Genomic DNA, 23,352 nt, shown 5'->3' with positions numbered 1-23,352 from the left:
TAGTTCCGGCAGAGTCCCCGCCACACCCCGACCCCTCCCCGCCCGCTCTCAGTCGCAAGGAAGCAAGCACACTGCGTGGTTGTATTTGATTATTTTGTTAAGTAAATAAATTAAAACTATAATAATGGATAAGGAAATAAATCCCGAAAATTTAATCCCATTGGTCGAAAAGAGTTGTGCTGTGGGATAAAACTACAGAAGGGTATAAAAATATTTCATTAAAATTATCGGCTTGGCGCGAAGTTTGTTTTTTATTCATGCCGGATTTTGAGAAATTAGAAGAAAAACTAAGAACAGATTTTGGTAAATTATCAAGTTGTTTCAAAATATATTTTTTTAAAGTTTAAAAGAGATGCACGGAAGAGCGTTTTAGTTTAATAAAAAATATTTGAGTTGTTATTGTTTTCTTGCCTTAAAAATATCAATAGCCTTTCTTCAGGACAAATGCACTTTCTCAATTTTGTATTTTGATATGTTAAGCTCTCTGAAATCGTTCCAGTAGATGGTTAAAGGAAGTGATAGACATTCTAAAATAATTAAAGAACTTTAGTTCATCACTTCTCAACTCACCAATTAACACTTGGAAAGTTCCTACAGAAAATCTTTCAGCTATGATTGGGTGAACCCAAAATTTTCTTTTCACTTTTTTCCTTCTTTTTAAAAAGTACCACATGACAACAAGAGCTTCATCGTCGTCCATTGCGCACGACCGTCTACTGAAGAATGAGCAAATAAAATGTTTTAGTTGAATCAACAATTATTTTTTTTCGAAGGTTAGGATCCGATTTTAAAACGGAGGTGTGAACAGGCCCATAGAGCATCCGATTTTAAAACGGGACCCGCCTCCGATTTGAAAACGAAAGAGGGAACGGGCCCTTAATCATATGGATAAATCGCAACCGGCAGAATGTTTTAAAAATAAGTAACAAAATGTTTATTCAAAAACAAAACCCTTCTGAAACAAAAAATAACAGTTATTTTTAATTCAATTATTATATTTATAACTAGCCCAGTCTATATGTGCAGATAGAGAAACAATAGCGCGTGTTGCTTTTACGTCATGCATGTTTTTACCTGACACAGATGACATTTATATAATATAGATATATGAAATCACACGCGTATTCGAATGCAACATTGTGTCAAAATTTCAAAGAAATCGATAAAGAACTTTCGTAGATTTAATATTTTGAACAAACGAATATTTTTTTATATAGATTTAAAGAAAAATAAAATTTTCGATACATTCGGTATGTACTATATTTTTAAAGTGTCTTCTTAAAAATATTTGCATATATTTATGCACATGTGATGACTAAATATTTTAAATATTCCAATAAATCAATACAATAAACATCTTTTTGCAAAAAATTAAGGAATCCCACTCCCTTCGAAAGGGGAACAAGCGCGGCTCCTGTGTTTTACGCGGGAAAAACTTTTTGTTCTGGAACATTCTGTCCAATTCTGTCTGCCAATCTGTCGAGTCACAATGCACCCCAGCCTTAACAGCACTTTCCATTACCTACGAAAAAAGTAAATCTAAACTAGTAATATTCCATAATATCCATATAATTTATATTTAAATAATACGAAGTTCTTCGTCAATCATTATAATGAAAATTCATGTGACACGCCTTGTCTTCTTTTGGCGTGTTTCTGAAAACATAGGGCTATCTCGCTCTCTCGCGCTTGGCTGATGCAATTTCGCTTGGGAGCTCTTTTCCTAGTACATTCGCCGCTTTACGTCATTCTTCTGCTAAAATTCGAACAAAGTACAAGCATTTATTCTGTGCTCTCGTGAATTTAATGGAATATTTAAAGATCGGAAGTTTGAGTGACGATTTTGACAAAGGAAAATCATTCAATATATGAATACTGGAGTTTTAAACAAGCTGCTGATAAGTTGTTTAGCTTTTATTTGATGGTTTCGAGGTTAGGAAGATATTTAAGGCGAAAAATAGCAGTGCCTACTTTGTAGTTGCGTGCTTCACTTTTGAGGATATTTAACAATAGACTTGGCTTATTATATTATATATTTTGTTTGTGATAAAGTGATTGTATAAGGCATAAATAAATTGATAAGGATATAACTACGATTACAAAAATAAAAATACAAAACATTTTAAGAGAACCCAGAGGGTTGATGCGATTCGCTGCGATCAGGGACATTTACCCTAACATGCCCGGTGACCTGAACATTATTCCAAGAAGTAATAGCAACAGAAACATTCATCAAATTGGGGTGCATCATTACCACCAGACCAAGAGAACATTTCGTGGGAAATTTATGCAGGGTTCCTGTTATTGCGCCCCCAAGAATAATATTGTTTTTAAGCAGGACTTACTCAAAACTACCACCATGTAAGTACCTACCTTCCTTACATTGTTATCTTATTATTAACTATGCGATAAAAGCGTAAAAATTCACATGTTTACCTTCTTTATTCGTCTGTGTATTTTTTTCATCGTGTTTGTTATTGGGTCAAATGAATCATGTGACTTTGACGCTTCTGATACCAAACTAAAATCAATGCACAATTTATTTGCACTTATTATTTGATAGGTAAAACAGCAAACAAAATAGTCACATATACCTTATATACATATATTTATATTGTGCGCACACGTTTATTAGAACACATCATCAGTTGAACAAATAATAATATATAACCACATCATTTATCCGCCGTAACACTTTCTAGTCTAGTAAGATTGTTACTAGGCGAAAAGTACCTACCCCTACCCGAATGTTCTTAAAACTAACAGTAATATTGAAATTTAAATCCTTGCAGAATTTACAAGCCCCATACCCATAGTACCTACTTATAGAACTAATTATTTCCATTAAAATACTTCTCTGTTTTGTTCAAAGGATGCGTTTGCATAGTGCATGCAAATTATAAAATCTAATCTATATTGACCTCGATTTCTATAACTTCTTACAGGTTCCCCTCCTTTCTCTCTGTCAGTCCTCCCCCCTCGATTATCCTCCCGCTCTAACCGTGTTCCGCCATTACCGGCCAACGTGGACCAACGTATGGCGCATGGCAACAGCGAAACCTCCTTTCTTTTTCTGGCAATGTGACGTCATCAGCCCATTCTGTTCGCTCAGCGGCGCCTCGCCAGTATCCCCCGACATTGCGTATAAAGTCTGTACATATACCACAAAAGATATAAACCGAAATAAGTGTGTTGTGGGCATGTCTATATGCTCAAAGTAAGGTCAATTTTATCTTACTTCAGATAAAATGTATTGATCGAACCTTTAGGTGATCAATCTCATCAGTTTTCTTTCAAATCGGTATGGATCACAGCACTTAGGGGATTTTCTGTTCGGTAGCGTATACCTTCTACGAATATCTGTATGCGAATCACTTTTTAATTTATTTATGTACAGAATCTCGTTAACATTAGCGCTTAGAAGCTAAGGATTGGTTGTTACGGAGGGTGACCGGATAAATCATCACAATGATAATTCATCACATCTTTAAAAAGTTATATAAAGTCACGGAAAGTGATGAAACAAAAACTTTATTAACTGGGTTAAGTAGGTTAGGTTAGGTTAAAAAAAATTCATCGTTTGTAATGACTTTATATCACTTTTTAAAAGTGTGTTGAATTGTCACTGTGTTGAGTTATCATGGAACCGTTACTGAGAATTTGTACAATTCTTCAAATTTTAAAGTCAAATTTCAAGTTCTGTGAAAGATTTTTTCAAGTTCTGTTATTATTTCAGTTCTGTCAAGCTACTAGCCTCTAATGATATAATAACAGAACTTGAATAGGAATTTCACAGAACCCGAAAATAAACGTTGAAATTTGACGAATTGTTCAAATTCTCCGAAACAACACTCCTTAATCTATGAATTATTATAACCCTAGCCTGTACCCGCCTCTTCGCTCGTATGGTATTAGGGAGAAATTACTGTAAAAAGAATTATCCCACGGGAATGAAATGTTTTTTCCGAGATAAAAGTAACCTATGTCACTTGAAAGTCTTCCAACTACCACTAAAATCACGCCGATCGGTCGCTCTTAACGAATTTAAATTAATAATCAAAACATGAAAACCTACAGAATATGTTTTTATATTCGGGGCAGAGCAGCAGCCTTAATAGCTAATGTTTAGCTACAATCATTTCCATTTGTAATAAAATAATTTGCTCACTAGTGTGGAGAACTGTTAACCATTGCATATTTCATGAAACTCTTGCTGATTTCCTGATAAGGTAAGATTAATAACCCTGATTTGAAAAGGTCTCAAATCGAGAGACAATTATCACAACTTTCGAGTTACATACAAACGGGACTATAACTTTATCTCCTTGCATACCTTCTCCTCTCCTACATGGGTGAGGAAATAGTCATATTGTTTGTGAAATTAACTCGAAAGCGCTGATTTCGGAGTTACCTAATTGTAGTAATTAATTACTCTACGATACAATAGGCCACGATATTCGCAAGAAAGCGATAGTATGCCCGTAAGTTCCTTCTACCAGCATTGATTGTTGGCCAAAGTGATGGTAAATTCCACAATGAATTTACCGAGCTTATTTGATTGAATATGGCACGTTACGATCCACCTTTCAGTGCTACAAAATATAATAATCAATTTTCAATCAACGACTTGAAGAAAATTCGAAGAATTCGTTGTGGGTTGAAAAACGCCGCCACTGAAACCCAATTCGCTTATTTCTTGTAATATTCAAAATTCGAACACTTATTCAAAACCTCGGGAAATAATATGTAAAACTCTACTTTTTTAGAGATCTCTGAAATTTCATGTGTAACTTTTAACCTGATAATGAAATTGACGATTTTAGCTTGTGCACATTGTTTTTTTTTTTTAAGTGTAAACTATGCAAGTTCAAATCCACCAATCTGACAATCTACTACGATATTACACTTCCTGCGTATACATTTGGAACTGAGTCTTGAATTATGGAAAGGAACGAAGCAACCGCAAGCGTCGTTTCGGGCCATTTGCTGTTGCTTCGTTCCTTTCCCATAATTCGAAGCTCGGCTCACAAATGTTTTCGTACCAGACAATGCCCGAAAATAAAGCCAGAATCTTAACGACGTAAGTGAAGCAGCTGTGCAAAAAAATAGGCGACGCGCGTCTCTGGTGTAAAGGACAGACCTGCGGTTGAATTTGACCTATGTAATTAAGTCGTGTAAAACAATTTTCGGCGTGCGGCCCGGCGTAATGGACTTACCTACGGTCGACTTTGCCCTAGCAGGCCTAGAAAATCGATCTTTCCGTGGGTGAATTTTAATTATTTCTGATGAACGTATTACTAAAATCTTAGATGTTTCTAGAGGTTTCCCTCGGGAATTTACTAATTCATCGTTTAGAAAAATAAAATCCAAACAGTTTTACATAAATTATTTTAATGGTAAGCTTCTGTTTTTATTAATCTAAATATAAATATCTTAAGTAGTAGGGATCCCTCTAGAAACATTAGACATTTTAGTAATACGTTCATCAGAAATAATTAAAATGTGAGCGTCGAGCAAACCCCCGTTATTAGAGTTTTATGTCGCCCTAAGATAAGCCGAGTGATACCATTAATAAAAAATACTCTTATCAGGATTTCAAGCACTGATCAACTTAACGTTCACAGTTGATGTTGGCTTCACGAGAATGGGTCGTTTCTTCGACTCGTTTTTTTATCGTACGTAGAACTACCTACCGGCATCTGTTTTTCCTCTTTCACCCGCATTAATAAATCCCTTCTTACTGCCCCTACCTTAACACTCCTCACAATACTGCGCAACCGAGTGGCGATGTAGTTCCCCTGTTTTTACACTGTGCAGACAGGGGCGCTCTTCTGAAGTATCACATAAAAAAATCGGATATGTTCTCCATTAGCGAGCAAAAAGAGGAACTGATACAATAGTGGCGCACCCATGAATATCCTGAATTTGACATGTTTGTACGTATTATCATTGTAAATTTAAGATATTTTCATCGATTTCACCTGACCTCAGCACGAAAGTTTAGATTTGAACTTTGTACGCGAAAAATAGATTAAAAAAGTCCCACCCCATTCTTCTGGGTAAATAGATTGCGAAAAATGTTGGTACGTCATGATGAATTCTGTTCTACTAATTACATCAAGCATCTATTACGGGCTCCGTGGTCGAATGATAAGGTTCTCGACTAGCAATCTGGGTTAAATCTCGGCGTGCGCAAAGGAATTTTATTTGATGAACTTGTATTATTTCATAATTTAAGACACGTTCCAGAGTGGAAGATACTTTCACCTTTCTCTTCCCCCTCCTTACTACCGTCAGCCTCACAATATACCCCAATTGGGGATTTGGGGACCAACAGTGAGAACTTGAATATTAAATTTGAGATTATTTGAAGAATTGTTCAAATTCTTTGAATCAATGACGTATATTCGACAGGTCAGTGGTTGAGTGGGCATAGCGCTTGGGTCTCACCCGAGCGTCGCGTGTTCGATTCCTCGGCTGGCTAAGTCCTCCATCACAACACAAGCAACATTTTCGGCTTTCTGTGGTGGTAGTAGGAGATTTTCAAACATTGTTGGGTTATTCGTAACCTGGGAATGTTTGTCTTTCTTTTTAAAAATTAAATTAAATATAATATACTAGCTGGCGTGTACCCGTCGTTGCTAGGGATTATCCTTAAGAGATAGACGTATACCATCGTGTTCTTTTCTGTAGGCCTTTTTAAGATGTATAATTCCGTAGTACATTATTTTAATGTGTCTCATAAAGTGTAGCCAGCGTTAGCAATGTAAGCGCCCGAATTTTTTTTTCGACTTGATTACTAAACACTGACTTTTCTGTTCTTTCTATAAATATAATATGCATGTATTATATACATAAACCTTCCGGAAGAAATTCTCCAAATGATAGTGAAAAACCTATAAAAATCCGTTGCGTAGTTTAGAAGAAGTAAGCGCACAAACAGACAGACGCGGATAGCGACTTTATTTTATACTATTTAGAAATACGTGTATAAATAAACCCGCTAGCACAATAATATACAGCTGTACTTAAATTTACATAATACCTTCTCGTCTTCGTTACATTCAGTGGTGAGTAATGAATGAGTTGGCATTATTTATTATATAAAGTGATTTATATTTAAACACGACTACATTCAATATGGCGCGAATTGTTTGCGAGCCGAGTCTCGAATTATTGGAAAGGAACGAATCAACCGCAAATGGCGCGAATCGCCGCTTGAGGTTGCTTCGTTCCTTTCCCATAACTTGTGGCTCATCTCACAAATGTATACGCAGCATTAGGTATAAACGATTTTTATCTAACTGATTATTTTGTGCTGATGAAACATGGAGAAATACATTCATTGTTATGTGTCAAAAAGTGTTGGAATAATAATATGTCTACGTAAATAATGCTTGTAAGATAATTATAAAATTACATAACGCGAAAATGAGGCCTATTCGCCCTATTCTTGTATTGTCAACAGTTGGATCAGTTACTGGAGTTATTGGTTTTGAAAAAAATCGAGTGAATAGAGTATGTATGAATGTGCGGATAAACGGCGTGATTATTTATTTATTTGTAAGAAACAAACAGCTTTTACATAATAAACAATGATAGATATAAATATACAAGTTAACTGTAGTCAAGCTACAGAAGTTTCTTATGCTAAAGTTCATTGGAAATGAAGTTTTAATATCTTAAAATTAATTTGGTGTACAAATGAATAGTCACGTAAATCGCAATAATTGGCGTTGCTATTATGAAGATGAAAACATTTTGTTGATCTAACTTATTTCCAAGACGAGTTTATTTAGAAAATTAAGAAAACGGTATTTTATCTTTACGTTTGTTTCATATCTGCCATTTTTTACGGTGATAATGAACTTGTTATCATAATTATTAACGAGTGGCTTGGTAGAATCCTGCTGTAAACTAAGACCCATAACCAAAATATTCTAATGGCATTGCCCAAAATCCATTAAGTTTTAAGTGAAAAATAACAACTTTTCTGAAAACGATGACTTGCAGATTTTTACACAAATTTTAATGGAGGCCGTCTGACGATTTTCAGAAATGGCTCGCACATACAATTTTATTATTGATCGTGCTTATAATGGTACCTAAAATACCTGTTTCCGTGTATGCTAGCCATGTTGATAACAAGTGATCAAACTAAGTTAATATCTGTTTGCAATGCAGTTATAATATTAATGCCGAGTCACTTCCAAACTAAAAGGAAATGTCGGGTTTCCGAATTCATAGGTCGCGGGTTTGAAATTGAAACCCGGTGTGCTGAAATAATGTTTTGCATATTATTTTGGATGCATGTTATTTCCATTTATTTCACATACAAACATAAGTACTGACGCAGATCCATGATAAATCACGGGATATTATAATTGTAAGATTTGCAAAGCTGAAAGTATGTTTAAAATATTTGCCTCAAGAGCGTTTCCTTTCAGAAACAAATATGTATTGTCAAATTTGTTTTTAATATAATTGTGTTTTTTGTTGACAAATTGGAGATACGTCAGATATTTTCCTAAAAATCATGTTTTAAAAATTTAAACAAAAGAAATACACATTTGAAATATAGAATCATTAATTAATTAATTAATAAAACAAAACAGTTTTGGTACCTAAGTACCTACCCAGTGTTGAATTGTTCTCAATATCAATTTTGAATATATAGGACCAGCTGATTCACAAAATTTGAACAATTTATCAAATTTCAAAGTTGATTTTCAAGTTCTGTGAATGTTCTATTCCAGTTCTGTTATTATATCATTATTGGCCAGCTGTTTATCAATACTGAAAGTATAACAGAACTTGAATAGAACCTTTACAGAGTTTGAAAGTTAAATTCATCAAATATGAAATTTGGATGTGACGTCATTTTGGATGTGAATAATTTCACGCGGGAATATTTCACATCAGATCACAAACAACCGAAGTTAGTATGTTTGATTACATTCTTGTGACACGTTTAAGAGTGGTAGACGCTGTTAGTATAGTTAGTTTAGTTAATAGTGTTTTGGTGACCAGATCCGAATAGCCAGGTGCTTTAAAACCTTATTTTACTCCACATCCTTCGCCTCTTCGTGCTCCTTCAGCCCCACAACCCATTGGCTTAGTGCACTTCGAGAATCTTATGAGATATTCCTCAGCAAGATAATTTCCATGGCAACTATTTAAAAAAAAGATATTTGATAAGTAAGTAGGTACTTACCTACGTTCTACTTAACCTTGGCTGAGGAATCAGGAATTTAGTGGGCCTGTCAGTGTTGTCGTGCAAATGATAACACATCAGCGATAACATTATCAATATCACTCTCGTTGTGAAATTAAACCATTGTTGTTAAAACTGTTCTTAACAATGTCATATTGTGGAAGTTTGAGAATACGATTTAGATTCTTCCTCAGTTTGCATTTAAAATGATGTGCGGAACTAAAATGTGAACTAGCGACGGCAACTACCTACTGCAAATCAATCCGTACGCAGATGATGGAAGCGAGTAAAAACATAACACGTCAGACCACTCTGGCCCATCCCATCTACGTTTAACGTCAGATCTGTTTTTTTTAGATGTAAATACCGCATTACTGCTCCTGTGAGACTCCCGTGAGACTCTCACGAGATCCTCGATTAGGGTATATGATTTGAGGCCGAAGGTAGTTGGAATTAGAAGAAGGTGAGAAGTATCAAAACATTACCAAAGTTATATTTTCAAATGTACCATAATATGAAAAATATATTATGACTTGGTCATCACACGCAAAATAATTCTATACAGGTACTTTTGCACAAAAAATGTCCCAAGATGGCAACACCCCAGATCTCTTGATCTGTAGGTTTGGTATGGGCTTGGTACTTCCACAATAATACAACTTGTACAATAATATTTCCATAATGGCTGCATATGACAAATCCGAACTCCTTTGAAGAGTTATGAAAAAATTTTAGCCTAAAAATCTAACACAACCTAGTATTTTCCTAGTCACTTTTCATGTCTTTTCAAAAGTATTCTGATTCATCAGGTTATCTATCTACCGTAATAATGGTACCGCTATTCCAGCGTAACTAATCAAATACTATGTATAAACTGCATTGAATTCATGCGGAATTATGTTTGATGTTGGTGGCTTTGTTTACGAAGTATAATTCTTAAAGAAAAATGCAATATTAATATCATTATTTTATTGCATCATTGTCATATTGTGTTAATTCAGATGATCCGGTGACGTGGCCCACGTCTTATTGTCCAAAACCTCAGCCGTGACGGGGACGAATCAGCGAGTAGACATAGAGCTGATAATCACAACAACATAATGGCAAAAGCCGCCGAAACATAATAAACCAACACAATGGGTGCAAATATAGAACTCGCCATCATACCTAATGCATATATAAACTGGTTAGTAGGAAGTGAGCATGGTAGGCTAGGTTAGTTACATAATAAGATCACGCGATTCTGTGTCATCGGATCAGCTTTCAAAGAATAATAATATGTATGGATAATCTGTATTCAAACAATAAATAAAGATATAGTGGATAGAGATCATAGAATACGGCAATAGATGGAAAACATGACGCATTTTGGAAAAAAATAGGGCTGATTTTTTTGGCAAACTGACTTCAGTAAGTCATCCGACGGAATTTTTTTTGCATAATTCTATTTTTATCATTATATTATGTAATTAATAATGTTAAGATTTCAACATTCTCAAAAATAAATAAATTAAAGTGGCTAAATTAACGTCATAATTAGTATTTTTGTTAAATTTACTCAAATAAAAATCTAATTTACTTTGCTCGTAGTAGGTACCTACCATGACGAAAATCGATCGAATTCATTTTTCTTCTCGGTACCTACTCCATTAGGTTGATCACCTTCCACCTTCAAATGCCCTTAAATGTTTTGTAGGTACCTAATTAATTATTTACCATATTGATTTACTCGTGCCAGGAAGCTCCGATATATTTATTTTGACGACTTCTAGATTTGTAATATTGCTGTTTTTCTTTTGCGGCAGTAAATAGGGACACGCTTATAATTCGCAAAATGTAATTCAAAATCACTGTGAAGTAGTTCGATAATAATAATGGGATGTAAGTACATATTTCAGTTTTCGGAAAAGGAAAATAATGCATAATTTGAATGCAGTTATTTCAACTTGAAATTAAAATCAATTGTTCGCTTGGCGGCCATCGATGTTGATGCCAAAGTTTGATGGTCGATTTTTTCTTCAGATCGTAGGTTAATATTTCACAAATTAACCTTCGATCATGAAATAGGTTCTTAGGTTTGATTACAAAACAAAAATAAAATAAAAACTATTTTAACGTAATTTACTGTATCAAGATTACTTTTCTTAGGAATGAGAATAAATACACATAAAAAAGTAAAAACATGGCAAGACAAGAAAATACGAATATCATTTAATATTTATGTTTAAAAATTTTAAATTAAATAACTCATCGAATTTTAGAATTAAAATTCAAGTTCTACTTAAGTTCTGTTATTATTTTATCATGGACCGGTTGTTTCACAGTACTTGAATATTAACATCAGAGTGGAAGATACTATCAGTATCGCTCTGGTGTAAGACCACCATTCAGAATTGAAACGTTGCTTGAAATTGCTTTAGCCGGGTTTGGTGACGTGATCTGAATAGCCAGGTACTCCCCCACCTTCCTCTACCTCATATCCTTCCCTCCCCACTACCTTCAGCCTTACAACATACCCCAATTGGAGATATAGTCTCACTGGCTCTCCAGACGGTTGGGAGCAGTTTGGACTCTTGTGCCAATAAAATTAAATTATTTTTAATTCGCATTAAAAAATATAATATTTTATGAATTGTTCAAATTCCGTAAACCAACCCGTCATAAGTGTTTTTTTTAAGTAAAATACGTGTCATTTTCTTTATATTTACCATAGACATATGAATATTAGTAGACCTGCCCTAAGTGATTAAAAGCGTATTATCCCCACTCCCCATACCGGTTCCATTGAGCCGGCTGGGCTCGCGTACGGCCTCAAGTGATATTTGAAAACGTGACGTCATCATTCTTGTGCGAACTATGGTCGAGGCTTCATCGGTTCATTTTACGAAATAACACGGCAAAATGTTTACTTGTACTATGAAAACTGGTAAAAATAGATGCGAAAAAAGAGAATAAACCCAATTGTCGTATTACATTCCATATATAAGCATTATTTTATTTTATTTTAAGCATATTCACATCGTATAATATGAATCAGTTGTTACTATCACATCGAGAAACGTCTGGACGCGAAACACAAAGCTGGTTGGTTGCTGGGAAGTAAATTATGAACATTTATAAAAGTGTCTTAACTAAATACTCTGAAACTAACTACGATTCTGAATATAGAAGCTGCCTTACTTTGCCGAATTTGGACTTCGCAAATTTGTTCATAACGTGGCGAGTAATTTGCGCTCCCATGTAAAAATGTCTATTCATTCAAAGCAGATTTTACTTTTAAGAAGTAAATGGTGATATTATAATGCGAGATGCCTATTTACTGTCAGATTGATTTATTGACGAATCACAGTCATCTTCACTCCCTTCGTTCTTCAACAGTTGATTTTACCCCTCGCCTTTATCTTCTCGTCTATTAATTCCTATGTCTGTGATATTTACCAATATTTATTCATAAAATGATCATTTTGGTAACAGCACTTTTTTATAAGAGGAACATCATTTATTATAAATGGCTTATGTTGACAGTAAATCAATTTTCTAGAGGTTACGCATTTCATTAATGCTGCCATTAACTCCTGCCAAACTCTATTATATTTTTAGATATTATTATTCTTTGTCAGAATTTCCGAGAATCCCCCGTATTGCCGTATCCCCACACACATTGATGTAGTAGTCTATGCATCAACACAATAAAATAGGTTTCCCTGTCCATCGCGTCAGGTTCTATGTAAGGTAAATTGTCGAACACCTATTTATACGGAACACTCATTTTAACAGCTAAAATGAAAACAACTCGGCTCGCACATTCCTATCGGCTCCGTCTAGACTACACTCGTGACCAGAGAGGCGAATTCATCAAAACAAAATAATAATAGGTATATGAACCCGAAGAGGGAAGCTTCATCAATACCGGCCATACATTTGGATAGTTAACATTTACAAGTATCGCCATCTATGAGAGTGGTCGTTAACGAACATGTTTGATATAGAAAATAATATGCGTCACCCACGACAACACTGTAAGTTCGAATTCTTGCCGCAAAGTTTGCTAGTTTTATCCATTCAGCAATCATATCGACCCCTTTTAATAAAATCCACCTGATAAAGTAATGCGATGCGATAATGGGCTCTACTGAAAGGAACTCAGAGTTCATTATCCCATAGCATCTCTGTGTTAGATCGTTCGATTTTGTAAATTTCTTTCATTAAGCTCGTCATGTCGTCACTTTGCCGGCCTCCTATTGGTTGGATCTCTCCGTGACGTCACAGACGCCCCTTCCATGTGGCCTGCGATATTGGGCCGTGTGGAGTGGGGGACTACGTTTTATAAGTTTCCCCGCCGATTATTGCACAATATTTTACGGCTGCTCAGGCTTTTTGCACGCGTTTTCCGTTCTTTGAGAGTTGACACGGCGCTCAATATTCAACAATAATACTTTAAAAGTTTATTTTAAATATTCTAAAGGATTGAATTAATTAAAAGCATATTCAGCGAAAGGTTATTCTTATTTTTCATCGCTGTTCTGTGCATGTTTTTTTGGTTCTTGTGTTCAAACAATACCGGTGGCTGGCTTCCACCAAAATCGTAAGTAACTTTTTCATTTCAATACTTCGTAACTATAGACTCTTTATCTCCCTATTTACGCATTTATCCTTGAATGTCAAGGGTGGGTTGTTTTGCGTCGTAGCAGCTATTTGTTTAAATTAAATTCAGTTAACGCCTCCATAACACAGAATCCTACTTTACACATTGAAAACATTATTTAACAATGAATCATCATTATTTTATCGATCCTACTCAATTTTCCACCAATATTAGTTTTTTTTTTTAAAACTAAAAATATACACATATTGAGGTTTTCTTTCAAATCTGGAATGGAATGTGCATTTTTTCTTGTACTTAGGTTAATTCAATATGGTAGCTAGTGGCTGATTATCAGGTTTTCCCATACGAACATAAAGGGATAATGATATTATACCTTATATAATTACCTTATTATCTGATCTAATTCAAGCTGTTTTTGTCGAGAATCAAGAAGTGTGATCTCTCTAATGGGGAAATTCGAAGTAATGCATATAGCTAGGTGGAAATACCTTTTGTAGCCTCATTATTTTAACTGTGTAATTTCTGGTCTTTTATGTAATTCAGACTTCTGTTATATTTTTGGGATAATTATCTAAAACCGCAAGTGGCTTGCGATGGATATATTTTTACAACGATAATTGTATTGCAGTAAATTACTCTTTCAATCTTAAATACAGTTCCTTTGTCTCGTAAAATTGCGAAAATCTGATTCGATCAACTAAAACGCAACATAATATCTATAGCCGCATAATTTTATTCTACTTTCGTAATTTGATTTTTATTATAAAACTGTTCTTGACAGCCTCCCCCCACCATCCCATTCCATTCTGTTGCAAATCTGTGGAAATCCCCAACTATTTACCTTTGTTGAAGCAGTTACTGTAATTATTTTTAGCCGGTAATTGCAGCGAAGCCGGATGCCCGCCATTTTATGTTACTGTTCGTATATCCGTAAAAAAATAAATATATTTATTATTCTGACTTATAATGTTATCATTACATTAGTATTAAATTACACTTGAATAAAATGACTTACTGTATGAAATAATGAATTCCAGCATAATTCAACCTTTGCACAAAAAGCCACGCGATATTATTTTATGAAAAAGTGTAATTTTTAAATTATCTCAGACATTTTCCTCCTAACTGCCATAGTGGGGAAGTAATTAAATACGTAGGTACGCATCACCCATGCCCCCTCTTCATTAATTTGTCAAATATTCAATATTACTAAGGGCACAGAATTTGGACAATTATTCAACAAATTACAGAGTTCATTCTAAGTTCTGTAAATTTTTTATTATCATTTCATGTTTGGCCAGTTTTTTCACAGAAATTAAATAATAACAGAACTTGAAAAGAACTTTCACAGAGCTACAAAATTAGCTTTAATTATTTTTTAAATTTTGTGAATTTTTTAAATTGTGTGGCCCTTAATATCATCATCATAATATTTATTGGATTGTGGATTCCCTTCATTGTTCCACACAACACCCCACTCAAAGGGTTAAAAATAAAAAGGTTAAAAATATCGAAAATATCGAAAATCGCGAAAAACAAACACGATTTTCGATATTTTTGTACCTCGAAATGATTATTCAATTAGTAAAAAAACAAACATGGCAGTACTTCCGATATTTTGTAATGTTTGGCACACATAATGAATGCTACGTAGGTATAAACACATAAACACGACAAAATATCACTTGCGGTTGCTTTTTTCCTTGTTTCCCATAATTTGCTGTTTGTGAAACTGTTTATACCTACGGACCTTTGTGTTTTTTTAAAGTATACAAGTATTTTTATTATTATCTTGTTTAGAATTTCCCCTGTCGTCTTGATCGGCTGCCAAAAATTGATATTTCAAACTTTACAAACAAAAATTCCCCGTCTGAGATGGAGAAGAAAATAAATTTTTCGTAATTTTCTCGAAAAATCTAAGCATTACTTCACTGTTCCGTAATCCCACGCGAAATCCAAAAGGATGTAGTAACATCTCAAACAAATACAAATGGATTTAAACAGGTCAATGTAATCTAGTTACCTTGAGTTCACCTATTATTTAGCGGAGGCAAGTTCCGACAAGTCACTGCCGATCCGCGTGCGTCATCAAACCCCCCTTTCCCTCCCCACCCAACTTTCCCCTCTCGAAACGTATGTCGGCTGTTAGCAATATTATTATTACCTTTCTATTTATTGATGATGTGACTTTTTTTATCTTATCTTTGGACAAACAATATATGCATGCTAAATATTAATGTTATTTAGCAATGATAGATATCAGAGCTTTGTTCTGTACAGTTATTTTTTTAATCTAATCAATAAATATCTGATAAAATTTTTAATTAATTTTTCAGTCCATAACTCCGGTAACCCCCCAGTTCTTTTGTTTTTTCCCCATTATTTGTCATGATAAGAGATAATATCTATGAAAATACGCAAATAGTGAGCTCTTACGTCACGAAATTTGTACAGTTTTTTTTATTCATTTGGTAATTCTAGGCAATTGCAAATATTTTCTGCTGGCAATGTAATTTCCATTTTTCCGTCTTAAGTCAAGACACTTTAAGTCACTCCAGTCATTGAGGTAAAATGTTTTTCCCATGCGGGAAGTACGAAGGGGGAAAGGCAGCTGTGCCTAAAGCCATTTCTACCCACACACCAAATGCATAATCTTCATTGGCTCTGCCGTTCTGATAGTCGGTGCAGATTGGTCATAGGTCGTAGCATCATGTTTGTTGGTCAAATGCATTGTACGTCATATATTAATTTTGTATTATTGATCAGTGAACTGGTAGATGCAATCTTTTAGCCATAAGTTGTTAATAACATAGGCTATAGTTAGCAATAAGATATAGATAGCATTGGTAAAAAACATAAATACACATTAGAGTGGGCCAATTTTTTTTCTTCGCAATTCCATTGCGTGCTAGTAAATGTCTTTGAAGTTTGAGAAAATATGCTGATATTCAATGTTTGCAGTCTCTATAAAATATTCTGGTAAAATGATGTTTATTTATGAGATCTTGTTTAATAAAATCTATAGATTTGGTAGATACAACTACCATTTATTATTTTTGTATTTATATGACATTATTAACACACTTCGGACGGGAAAGGTATTTCTACCCATTCGGTCGATTATTGCTTAAGGACGGGAAGGGTATTTTTACCTTTTGCGCCGGCTTCATTTCAATGGCAGAAAATAATAAATTATCAAATGTTTTTGTGTGAATATTATATGCCAATCTCTTTCTAAAGGTCCCAACTATATGTACATAATTATCAAATCGCAATACAATTCTTCTTTTCATATTTATATTTGAGTCTTTCATGTACATCGGTATTTCAACAGGAGGACCTTTTATTATTGAATACCTGACACTTATTGAAATGAGTAAATTTTTGGTTAGTCATTTTATAGCTTGGGTATGCTAAGTTAGTGTGTAGAAATTTTTATTAAAATGTTTTCATTATTGTCGAAGATATAGCGATTTAAAACAAATAAATATAATTCGCGCGGGACCTTTATTTTAGCCCGTCACCATGCGCTCTGCCGGCGCAAAAGATCACCGTCACCCGCCTGAAGTGTGTTAAGTTCGTTACTTCGTGCCGGAATCATTGATCACATTTATTTATGCTTTCTGTAGTAATTATGACTTAAACTGTTTTTGATTGTAAATATTGTTATAATTATAACTATTTCCTCACATTGGGGAATAATTCACAAAAATCGTTTTTTAACTAATTTTCAGATGATAACATTAATTAACAAAAGACCTAAGACAACATTTATCAGTAGCACGAATTGAAATAAGACAATTATTTTTTCGCCATACTGTAGCGGCCCCGCACTAATATACATGGTGTCCAGAAACTCATAGCAAAAGCGGGGAAACTACATCACATTTGGAGTTGATTTTGTGTTAAAAAAAAATTATTTGGGTTTTCATTGTCGAGTAAATTGATACTGAAATTGAATTTTTCATATCAAATTCGAAAAATGTGGTCACCAGGGGTTGAATATAGCTGTTTAATGTCTTTTAAATACAATAAAGCATACATAGACGCGGTTTCAAAACTTTTATTTAACCATTTGATTGCCAAAAAAAAATCTAAATGGTAAGATTGAAAACTAAGTTATTCACCAAATCCGCTTGCAGTAGGAGTTTCTGGACAACCGTGTATATATCGATACTGGAAAGGATAAATGGCTAAACTACCATACTGCTAAATGTCGCTTTTATCCTTTCACCTCATGGGCATTATATTGTCCAATATTATTTTTAACAAAAATGACACTACAAATCAACAAGTAGTATTATTAGCAAAGGGGTCATATCTCTCTTGTTTCCATTATCTTCATGTGATCTCAACTGTATTAGTGATGTATTAATGTTTGGTTTTGTGTTGTTTCAGGTTGAGGGACTGTTCAACTAACTTGTTGGTTTCCTGGCAGGTCGCTTAAGGCGTCACCATTTCATATAAGTTCGACGGAGAATCAATCAATGTAAGTACAATCCATCAATCCATATTCTAATATTAATCTTATTATAAAATACTTTTACTTAGTCGATAACTAATTTAAGTTATAATTAATTTGATTTAAAATACCATTTAAGTATTACGAATAAGTTATTTTTAATTAAATTTAGAAATAACCTATAGTTTAAGTTTACATCTAAGATCTTAGATTTAATTAAATTTTAAATTGGCATTTTTACCACATAAGTTTTACATCTAAGATTTTAGATTTAATTTCATAAATTTGTGTTCCTGCTGAGCATCCTGGAGGATATTCACACAATTTATTTTAATTTTTTATTGTTTCATTATTTATTATATTATATGAATGTTTTGAATTCATTTTATTGGAATGTTTCAGATGCCCCACTGTATACATTAATTACACTAACTGTCACATTTAGTTGTGCAATAGGATTATGTATGTTTTTTCTTTTTGATTTTATTTGAGCAGTCCCGTTCAAGATGTTCACGACAACCAAGCTCGTTTCCAACTCTTGGAGTCAAGGAAACAAACGAAGCTACTGCGAAGGAGGACAGAAAGACAAAGCAAATATTATTGACCGAAGGAGATCCATCACTGACCAACGAGACACTGTTCTTTGCCTCGAATCCAGACACCTTTTCCCTTCTGTTCAGTCCCAGCCCAAATCCAGCCGTCCCATCTCTATCCGATCCCAAGTACCACGACCAAACCCTCACCGAGCTGCAAACCGATCTGTCCAATCTATTGGCGGAACAGTTCAAGTGCCCCGACTTCGATCTCGGGTTGAACATGCTCTCTCAGGTAAGGCTAAGACCTCGACGCTGCGTCACAATGCCATTAACTCTTTGTGTGCTGTGATATTTACAGGTTATCCAAGAATTGCCGTCGTTTGAAAGCAAGATCTTAACTAAGGAATGTTTTGTTTAACCTGAGGCTAAGTATTACCGCGCACATGAAGGGTTGATCACGCAACATGTCGACATGAAGCCATGAAGTGGAAAAATCACAAAATTTTGACGATTTTTAATTGTCATTGTTTTTTCTCTCAGGACCTTCTGATTACCGACGACTCTCAGGATATTACACTACTGGCAAAGGAAAAGAACAAGTCCACAATGAATTGCGAAGACTTTCAGGACTTGAACGAGTGGTGCAGTCAACCACTGACAGACAACCTACAGACCCCGGCATTTACTGGTACATAACCCCTTCCTTTTATGAGCCAACCAATCGACTCCTAATAACACCAACTTATGTGATGACTTCCTCAATTCTTTCAATTTGGCTCGTTGATTCTATTTGACACAGAATTCTTGACTTCATTTTACATGTTTTTTTTTTTAAATTTCAGATGGATATGAATTTTCCTTTATTCGTGACTCTTTGGAAATTCCCAAAGTCGAAGACAGCCCGGGGTATAATTTTGAGGAATGGTTAAAGTTTTCGGTTGAGGGAGCTGCTCTAGCAGAAAACCAAGTCTCTATGAGTTTTGGTGATCAAGCCAGCGGCATCATGGATCACAACATCAGAGATGATATTCATAACAACTATCACAAGAACGGAGATGAGGTCAAACCCGAAACCTTTGTGTTTGACGATCTGCCGGCTCACGAGGAAACTATCGAGATATCATCCAGTGATAGCATGGATTCTATGGAAGAAAAAATTGAGCAATTTGAGACAGTGAATATTATTCCTCAAGAAACTTTAACCTGGAATGGCCAACAAGGTTGGCCAACAGATGATACCAGTGTAAGCGAATATGCATCGAAAAATAATGAAAATATTGCATATTCATTCAGTGCTACAACACCTATCATATTTTCCACACCTGAAAATAAAAATACATATTTTGTGGATACTTTAAATAATAATAAGATGGAGAATCCAGAGATTGAATACTTGAATTACGATGATGTTCATAATTATGGCATCGTTCTCTCCCCATTAGAAGTTAAGAAAAACAATGATACTATCATTGACACTATTATTATCGACGACGAACCGGTAGCGCAGTGCTCCAGTCCCGTGGAGGTAGAGATTGTCCGACCTGATAAACTCAAGCTGAAGTTGAAGATGAACAAACGAGCGAGCAACTGCAACACTACTACTGTTTGGACCAGTGATCAGGTGGTCACCACTCCTGATGTAGTCCGGACCATTGAGCAACTAGAAAATGACAATATATATCCCATGATGCCAACTCTAAAGAGAAACAATGTAAGAATGACTTATTAAATTCAACTCTGTCTCTTTATAACGATTTATAGATGGTCTTCATTTGACGCTCTTTCGGCAGTGTGATTAATTACTTTTATTTTATATTTTAGGACACGTACAATCTTTCTACTTCTTCTTGCTTCTCGAGTGTATCCGGCCATACGGACACCAGGTTGATGGACGACCAGTTGTACGAGCTCACTCCACCGGACACTCCAAAGTCCAACATCAGGAAGAGACGGCTAGACAGCGAGGATTCTGACGAGTCTTACACGCCCCTGGCAGAAAGGGTGTCGCATAAAAAGTCCAAAATAAGCGATGTATCAACACCGAGGAAGACCACCGGCCTAGCCAAAGAGTTGCTGGACAGATTGAACACTCCGGCTAAAAGAGGAAGACCGCCCAAGCGCAGGGACAGTGTCAGCAGCTCGGGAACATACTTAGACGATAATAACTCGGTGGCCTCGCATGAAGACAAGTACAGAGAACGCAGGGACAAGAATAACGAAGCCTCCAGGCGCTCTCGCTACCAGAGGAAGAGGAAGGACTTGGAGACCATCAACGCCGCAGACGAGATGGAAGCTAGGAACGAGGTGCTGAGGGAACAAGCCGTCCGCCTGGAGAAGAAAACCAAGCTCTTGAGGGATGTCTTTTTAAGAGTGCTCGCCAATAAGACATAGTGTCAAAACATGCCGTCATAACTAATGACGTTGAATGTTATTTTAAAATACGTATTTACGTAACAGAAAAATACAAGATTGGAATGAATAATTGACAGTAATAGAGTTCTTTGTTTAAATATGTCTCCACTCAATCATGTATTTTTTGTCGTAAGAGGTGAGATCCGTCGAAACGGTTGTAATCTTCACACATTGTTGTGTGGGCTAAGAGAATTGTCATAGATAAATAATTGTGCATATTATTTATAGACATTTATTATTAAAGGTGAATTAGTTGGTAATTAACTAAGAAATGTTTATGTTTAGAAGATATTATTGGGTTAACCACGCTGTTGTCCCTACTTGTTTTAATAAAATATTATTATAATATTGTAAATCATTTACTTTTTGTTTGAATAGAAGCACATAAAATCGTGTGAATGAAAAATTAAAACCGTACTTTATAATTTATTAGAATAATAGCTATTGTACCCTCCGCTGGGGAGAAAAATTATTTGGTAAAGGTTAATGAACTAAGTAATGATTTAAACAATAAAATATCCGAAAATATATTCAGTCACAAAATTATGTTTTGGACAATAATTGAAAGATTAAAAAAATATTTTGCACAAAAACTGTTTTTAATATTATGTACACAAATCCCAATATTCACATAGTAGCCCCTGCATGTTTACTATATTGTAACGATTTCACATAACTATGTGAAGAAACAATAGAGTGCACCACACCAATGAGGCCTGTGTACAGCCTGAGTGCCCACTCTAATTGCTAACTGGGCAAAACTAATTTCTAACGGGGCAGAGCGTGCACGGCAATTATCCAGTGTCCTCGGTGACGGCAGTGTTCTTGTTGTGTTCAGCGGGGCGTGCACGTCCAGGTTCAAACCAGTAGTACACGCATGTATGATGTCGTTGGAAGAAATAATACAGGTGTTATTGAATCTGATATATGTAATATGAAAGTTAGTATGAACATGAAATTTTTTCTAATATATGATCAAAGGTGGAATTTGTCTTAATTTAACCCTAATCTTTTTAATTTCTATTTGAATGAGGATTGGGCATTCTTCCGTTCTTTCTCACCTTTTTAAAATGCACATGCTTGACTCCCCAGATTGTGCACTCTGTGGTCTAGAAGTGGGAACTTTTATCACTTTTTTTTTTGGTTGTCCCTCTCTAAACAAATATCCTCTCTTCTATCAAGTCTAAAATTGCCTCCCCTCCATACAACATCTCATCTCTTCTAAGTCTGAAATTGACTCCCAATCTTCCATTTACTTTTGAAATTTTCCAATTTAAACAAAATTAAAATATAAATTCATACTCCCTATCCCCATAATTTGAAATGATGGTCTAGAACAGTGTTCCGCAAAGTGTGTGCCGCGGCACACTGGTGTACCGTGGTCATCAGTTGGTGTGCCGCGGAAAAAAATCAAGGTATTGTGAAGATGATAAGAAAACAAATGGGAGCAGATGAGAGATAATATCACTCACTTCTGTTTCATACAGAAGTATGATGGCTTTCTCGCGGAAAAGTGCTATTTCGGATTTACGAGCTAAAAAATGAGTCCCAGACGTTTTTAGAGGCCCAGGGTTTCAGATTTTGCTTCTGTGTTTAAAAAAAGAAGAATTGGTAGTAAAACTTGCATATATGGCGGACATATTCGCTCAACAGAAAAATGCAAGGTAGGAATTCTTATATTTTAACGTCTTCGGACAAAATTGGTATTATGGATCAGCCACGCTGTCAATGGTAGTAATGAATTGTTTCCAAATGTCATGGCTGCCGATTCAGAAACAAAGTGCAGGCTTTTATAGTGAAACACTTGGAGCTATTAGCAGAAAAAATGAACTGTTATTTTCCTAAGTGTGACTTACAACCTATGGACTGGTTACGAAATCCACTCTCGGATAACATTTCCCTTGGACACTTACCGATAAACGAGCAGGAAGAATTCATAGAGTTAAAAACTGTTCGGACATTAAAACTTAAATTTTCCAAAGTAGAGCTAGAACATTTTTGGCTGCATATAAAAAATGAGTATCCACTGCTTTCAAAGCGTGCTGTTAAAAAAATATATTACCATTTGCCACAACCTACTTATGCGAATTGGGATTTTCAACTCTCACTACTATTAAATCGA

At 35.0% G+C, this 23,352-nt stretch overlaps 1 protein-coding gene across 2 annotated transcripts; it reads left to right on the top strand.

Annotated features, from left to right (window-relative positions):
* The first annotated feature begins 1,761 nt into the window (after positions 1–1,761).
* On the top strand, positions 1,762–21,800 carry LOC149418011 (uncharacterized). Of its 2 annotated transcripts, none has more exons than XM_089639596.1 (6): positions 1,762–2,361; positions 18,219–18,309; positions 18,778–19,110; positions 19,359–19,506; positions 19,661–20,529; positions 20,640–21,800. In XM_089639596.1, exons 3-6 carry the CDS (start codon positions 19,099–19,101, stop codon positions 21,207–21,209), a joined length of 1,599 nt encoding a protein of 532 aa, XP_089495722.1. In that variant the 5' UTR covers positions 1,762–2,361; positions 18,219–18,309; positions 18,778–19,098; the 3' UTR covers positions 21,210–21,800. The 2 variants fall into 2 exon arrangements, with proteins under 2 accessions (XP_089495722.1, XP_089495721.1); XM_089639595.1 differs by lacking the exon at positions 1,762–2,361 and adding an exon at positions 13,559–13,799.
* Positions 21,801–23,352: the final 1,552 nt, after the last annotated feature.

This window comes from Hesperophylax consimilis, chromosome 14 (assembly GCF_061612785.1).
Source record: "Hesperophylax consimilis isolate HC1 chromosome 14, BYU_Hcon_1.0, whole genome shotgun sequence".
Taxonomy (NCBI): Eukaryota; Metazoa; Arthropoda; class Insecta; order Trichoptera; family Limnephilidae; genus Hesperophylax; species Hesperophylax consimilis.
Note: the sequence above shows the minus strand (reverse complement) of the source record. Positions and strands in the feature narration are given on the sequence as shown.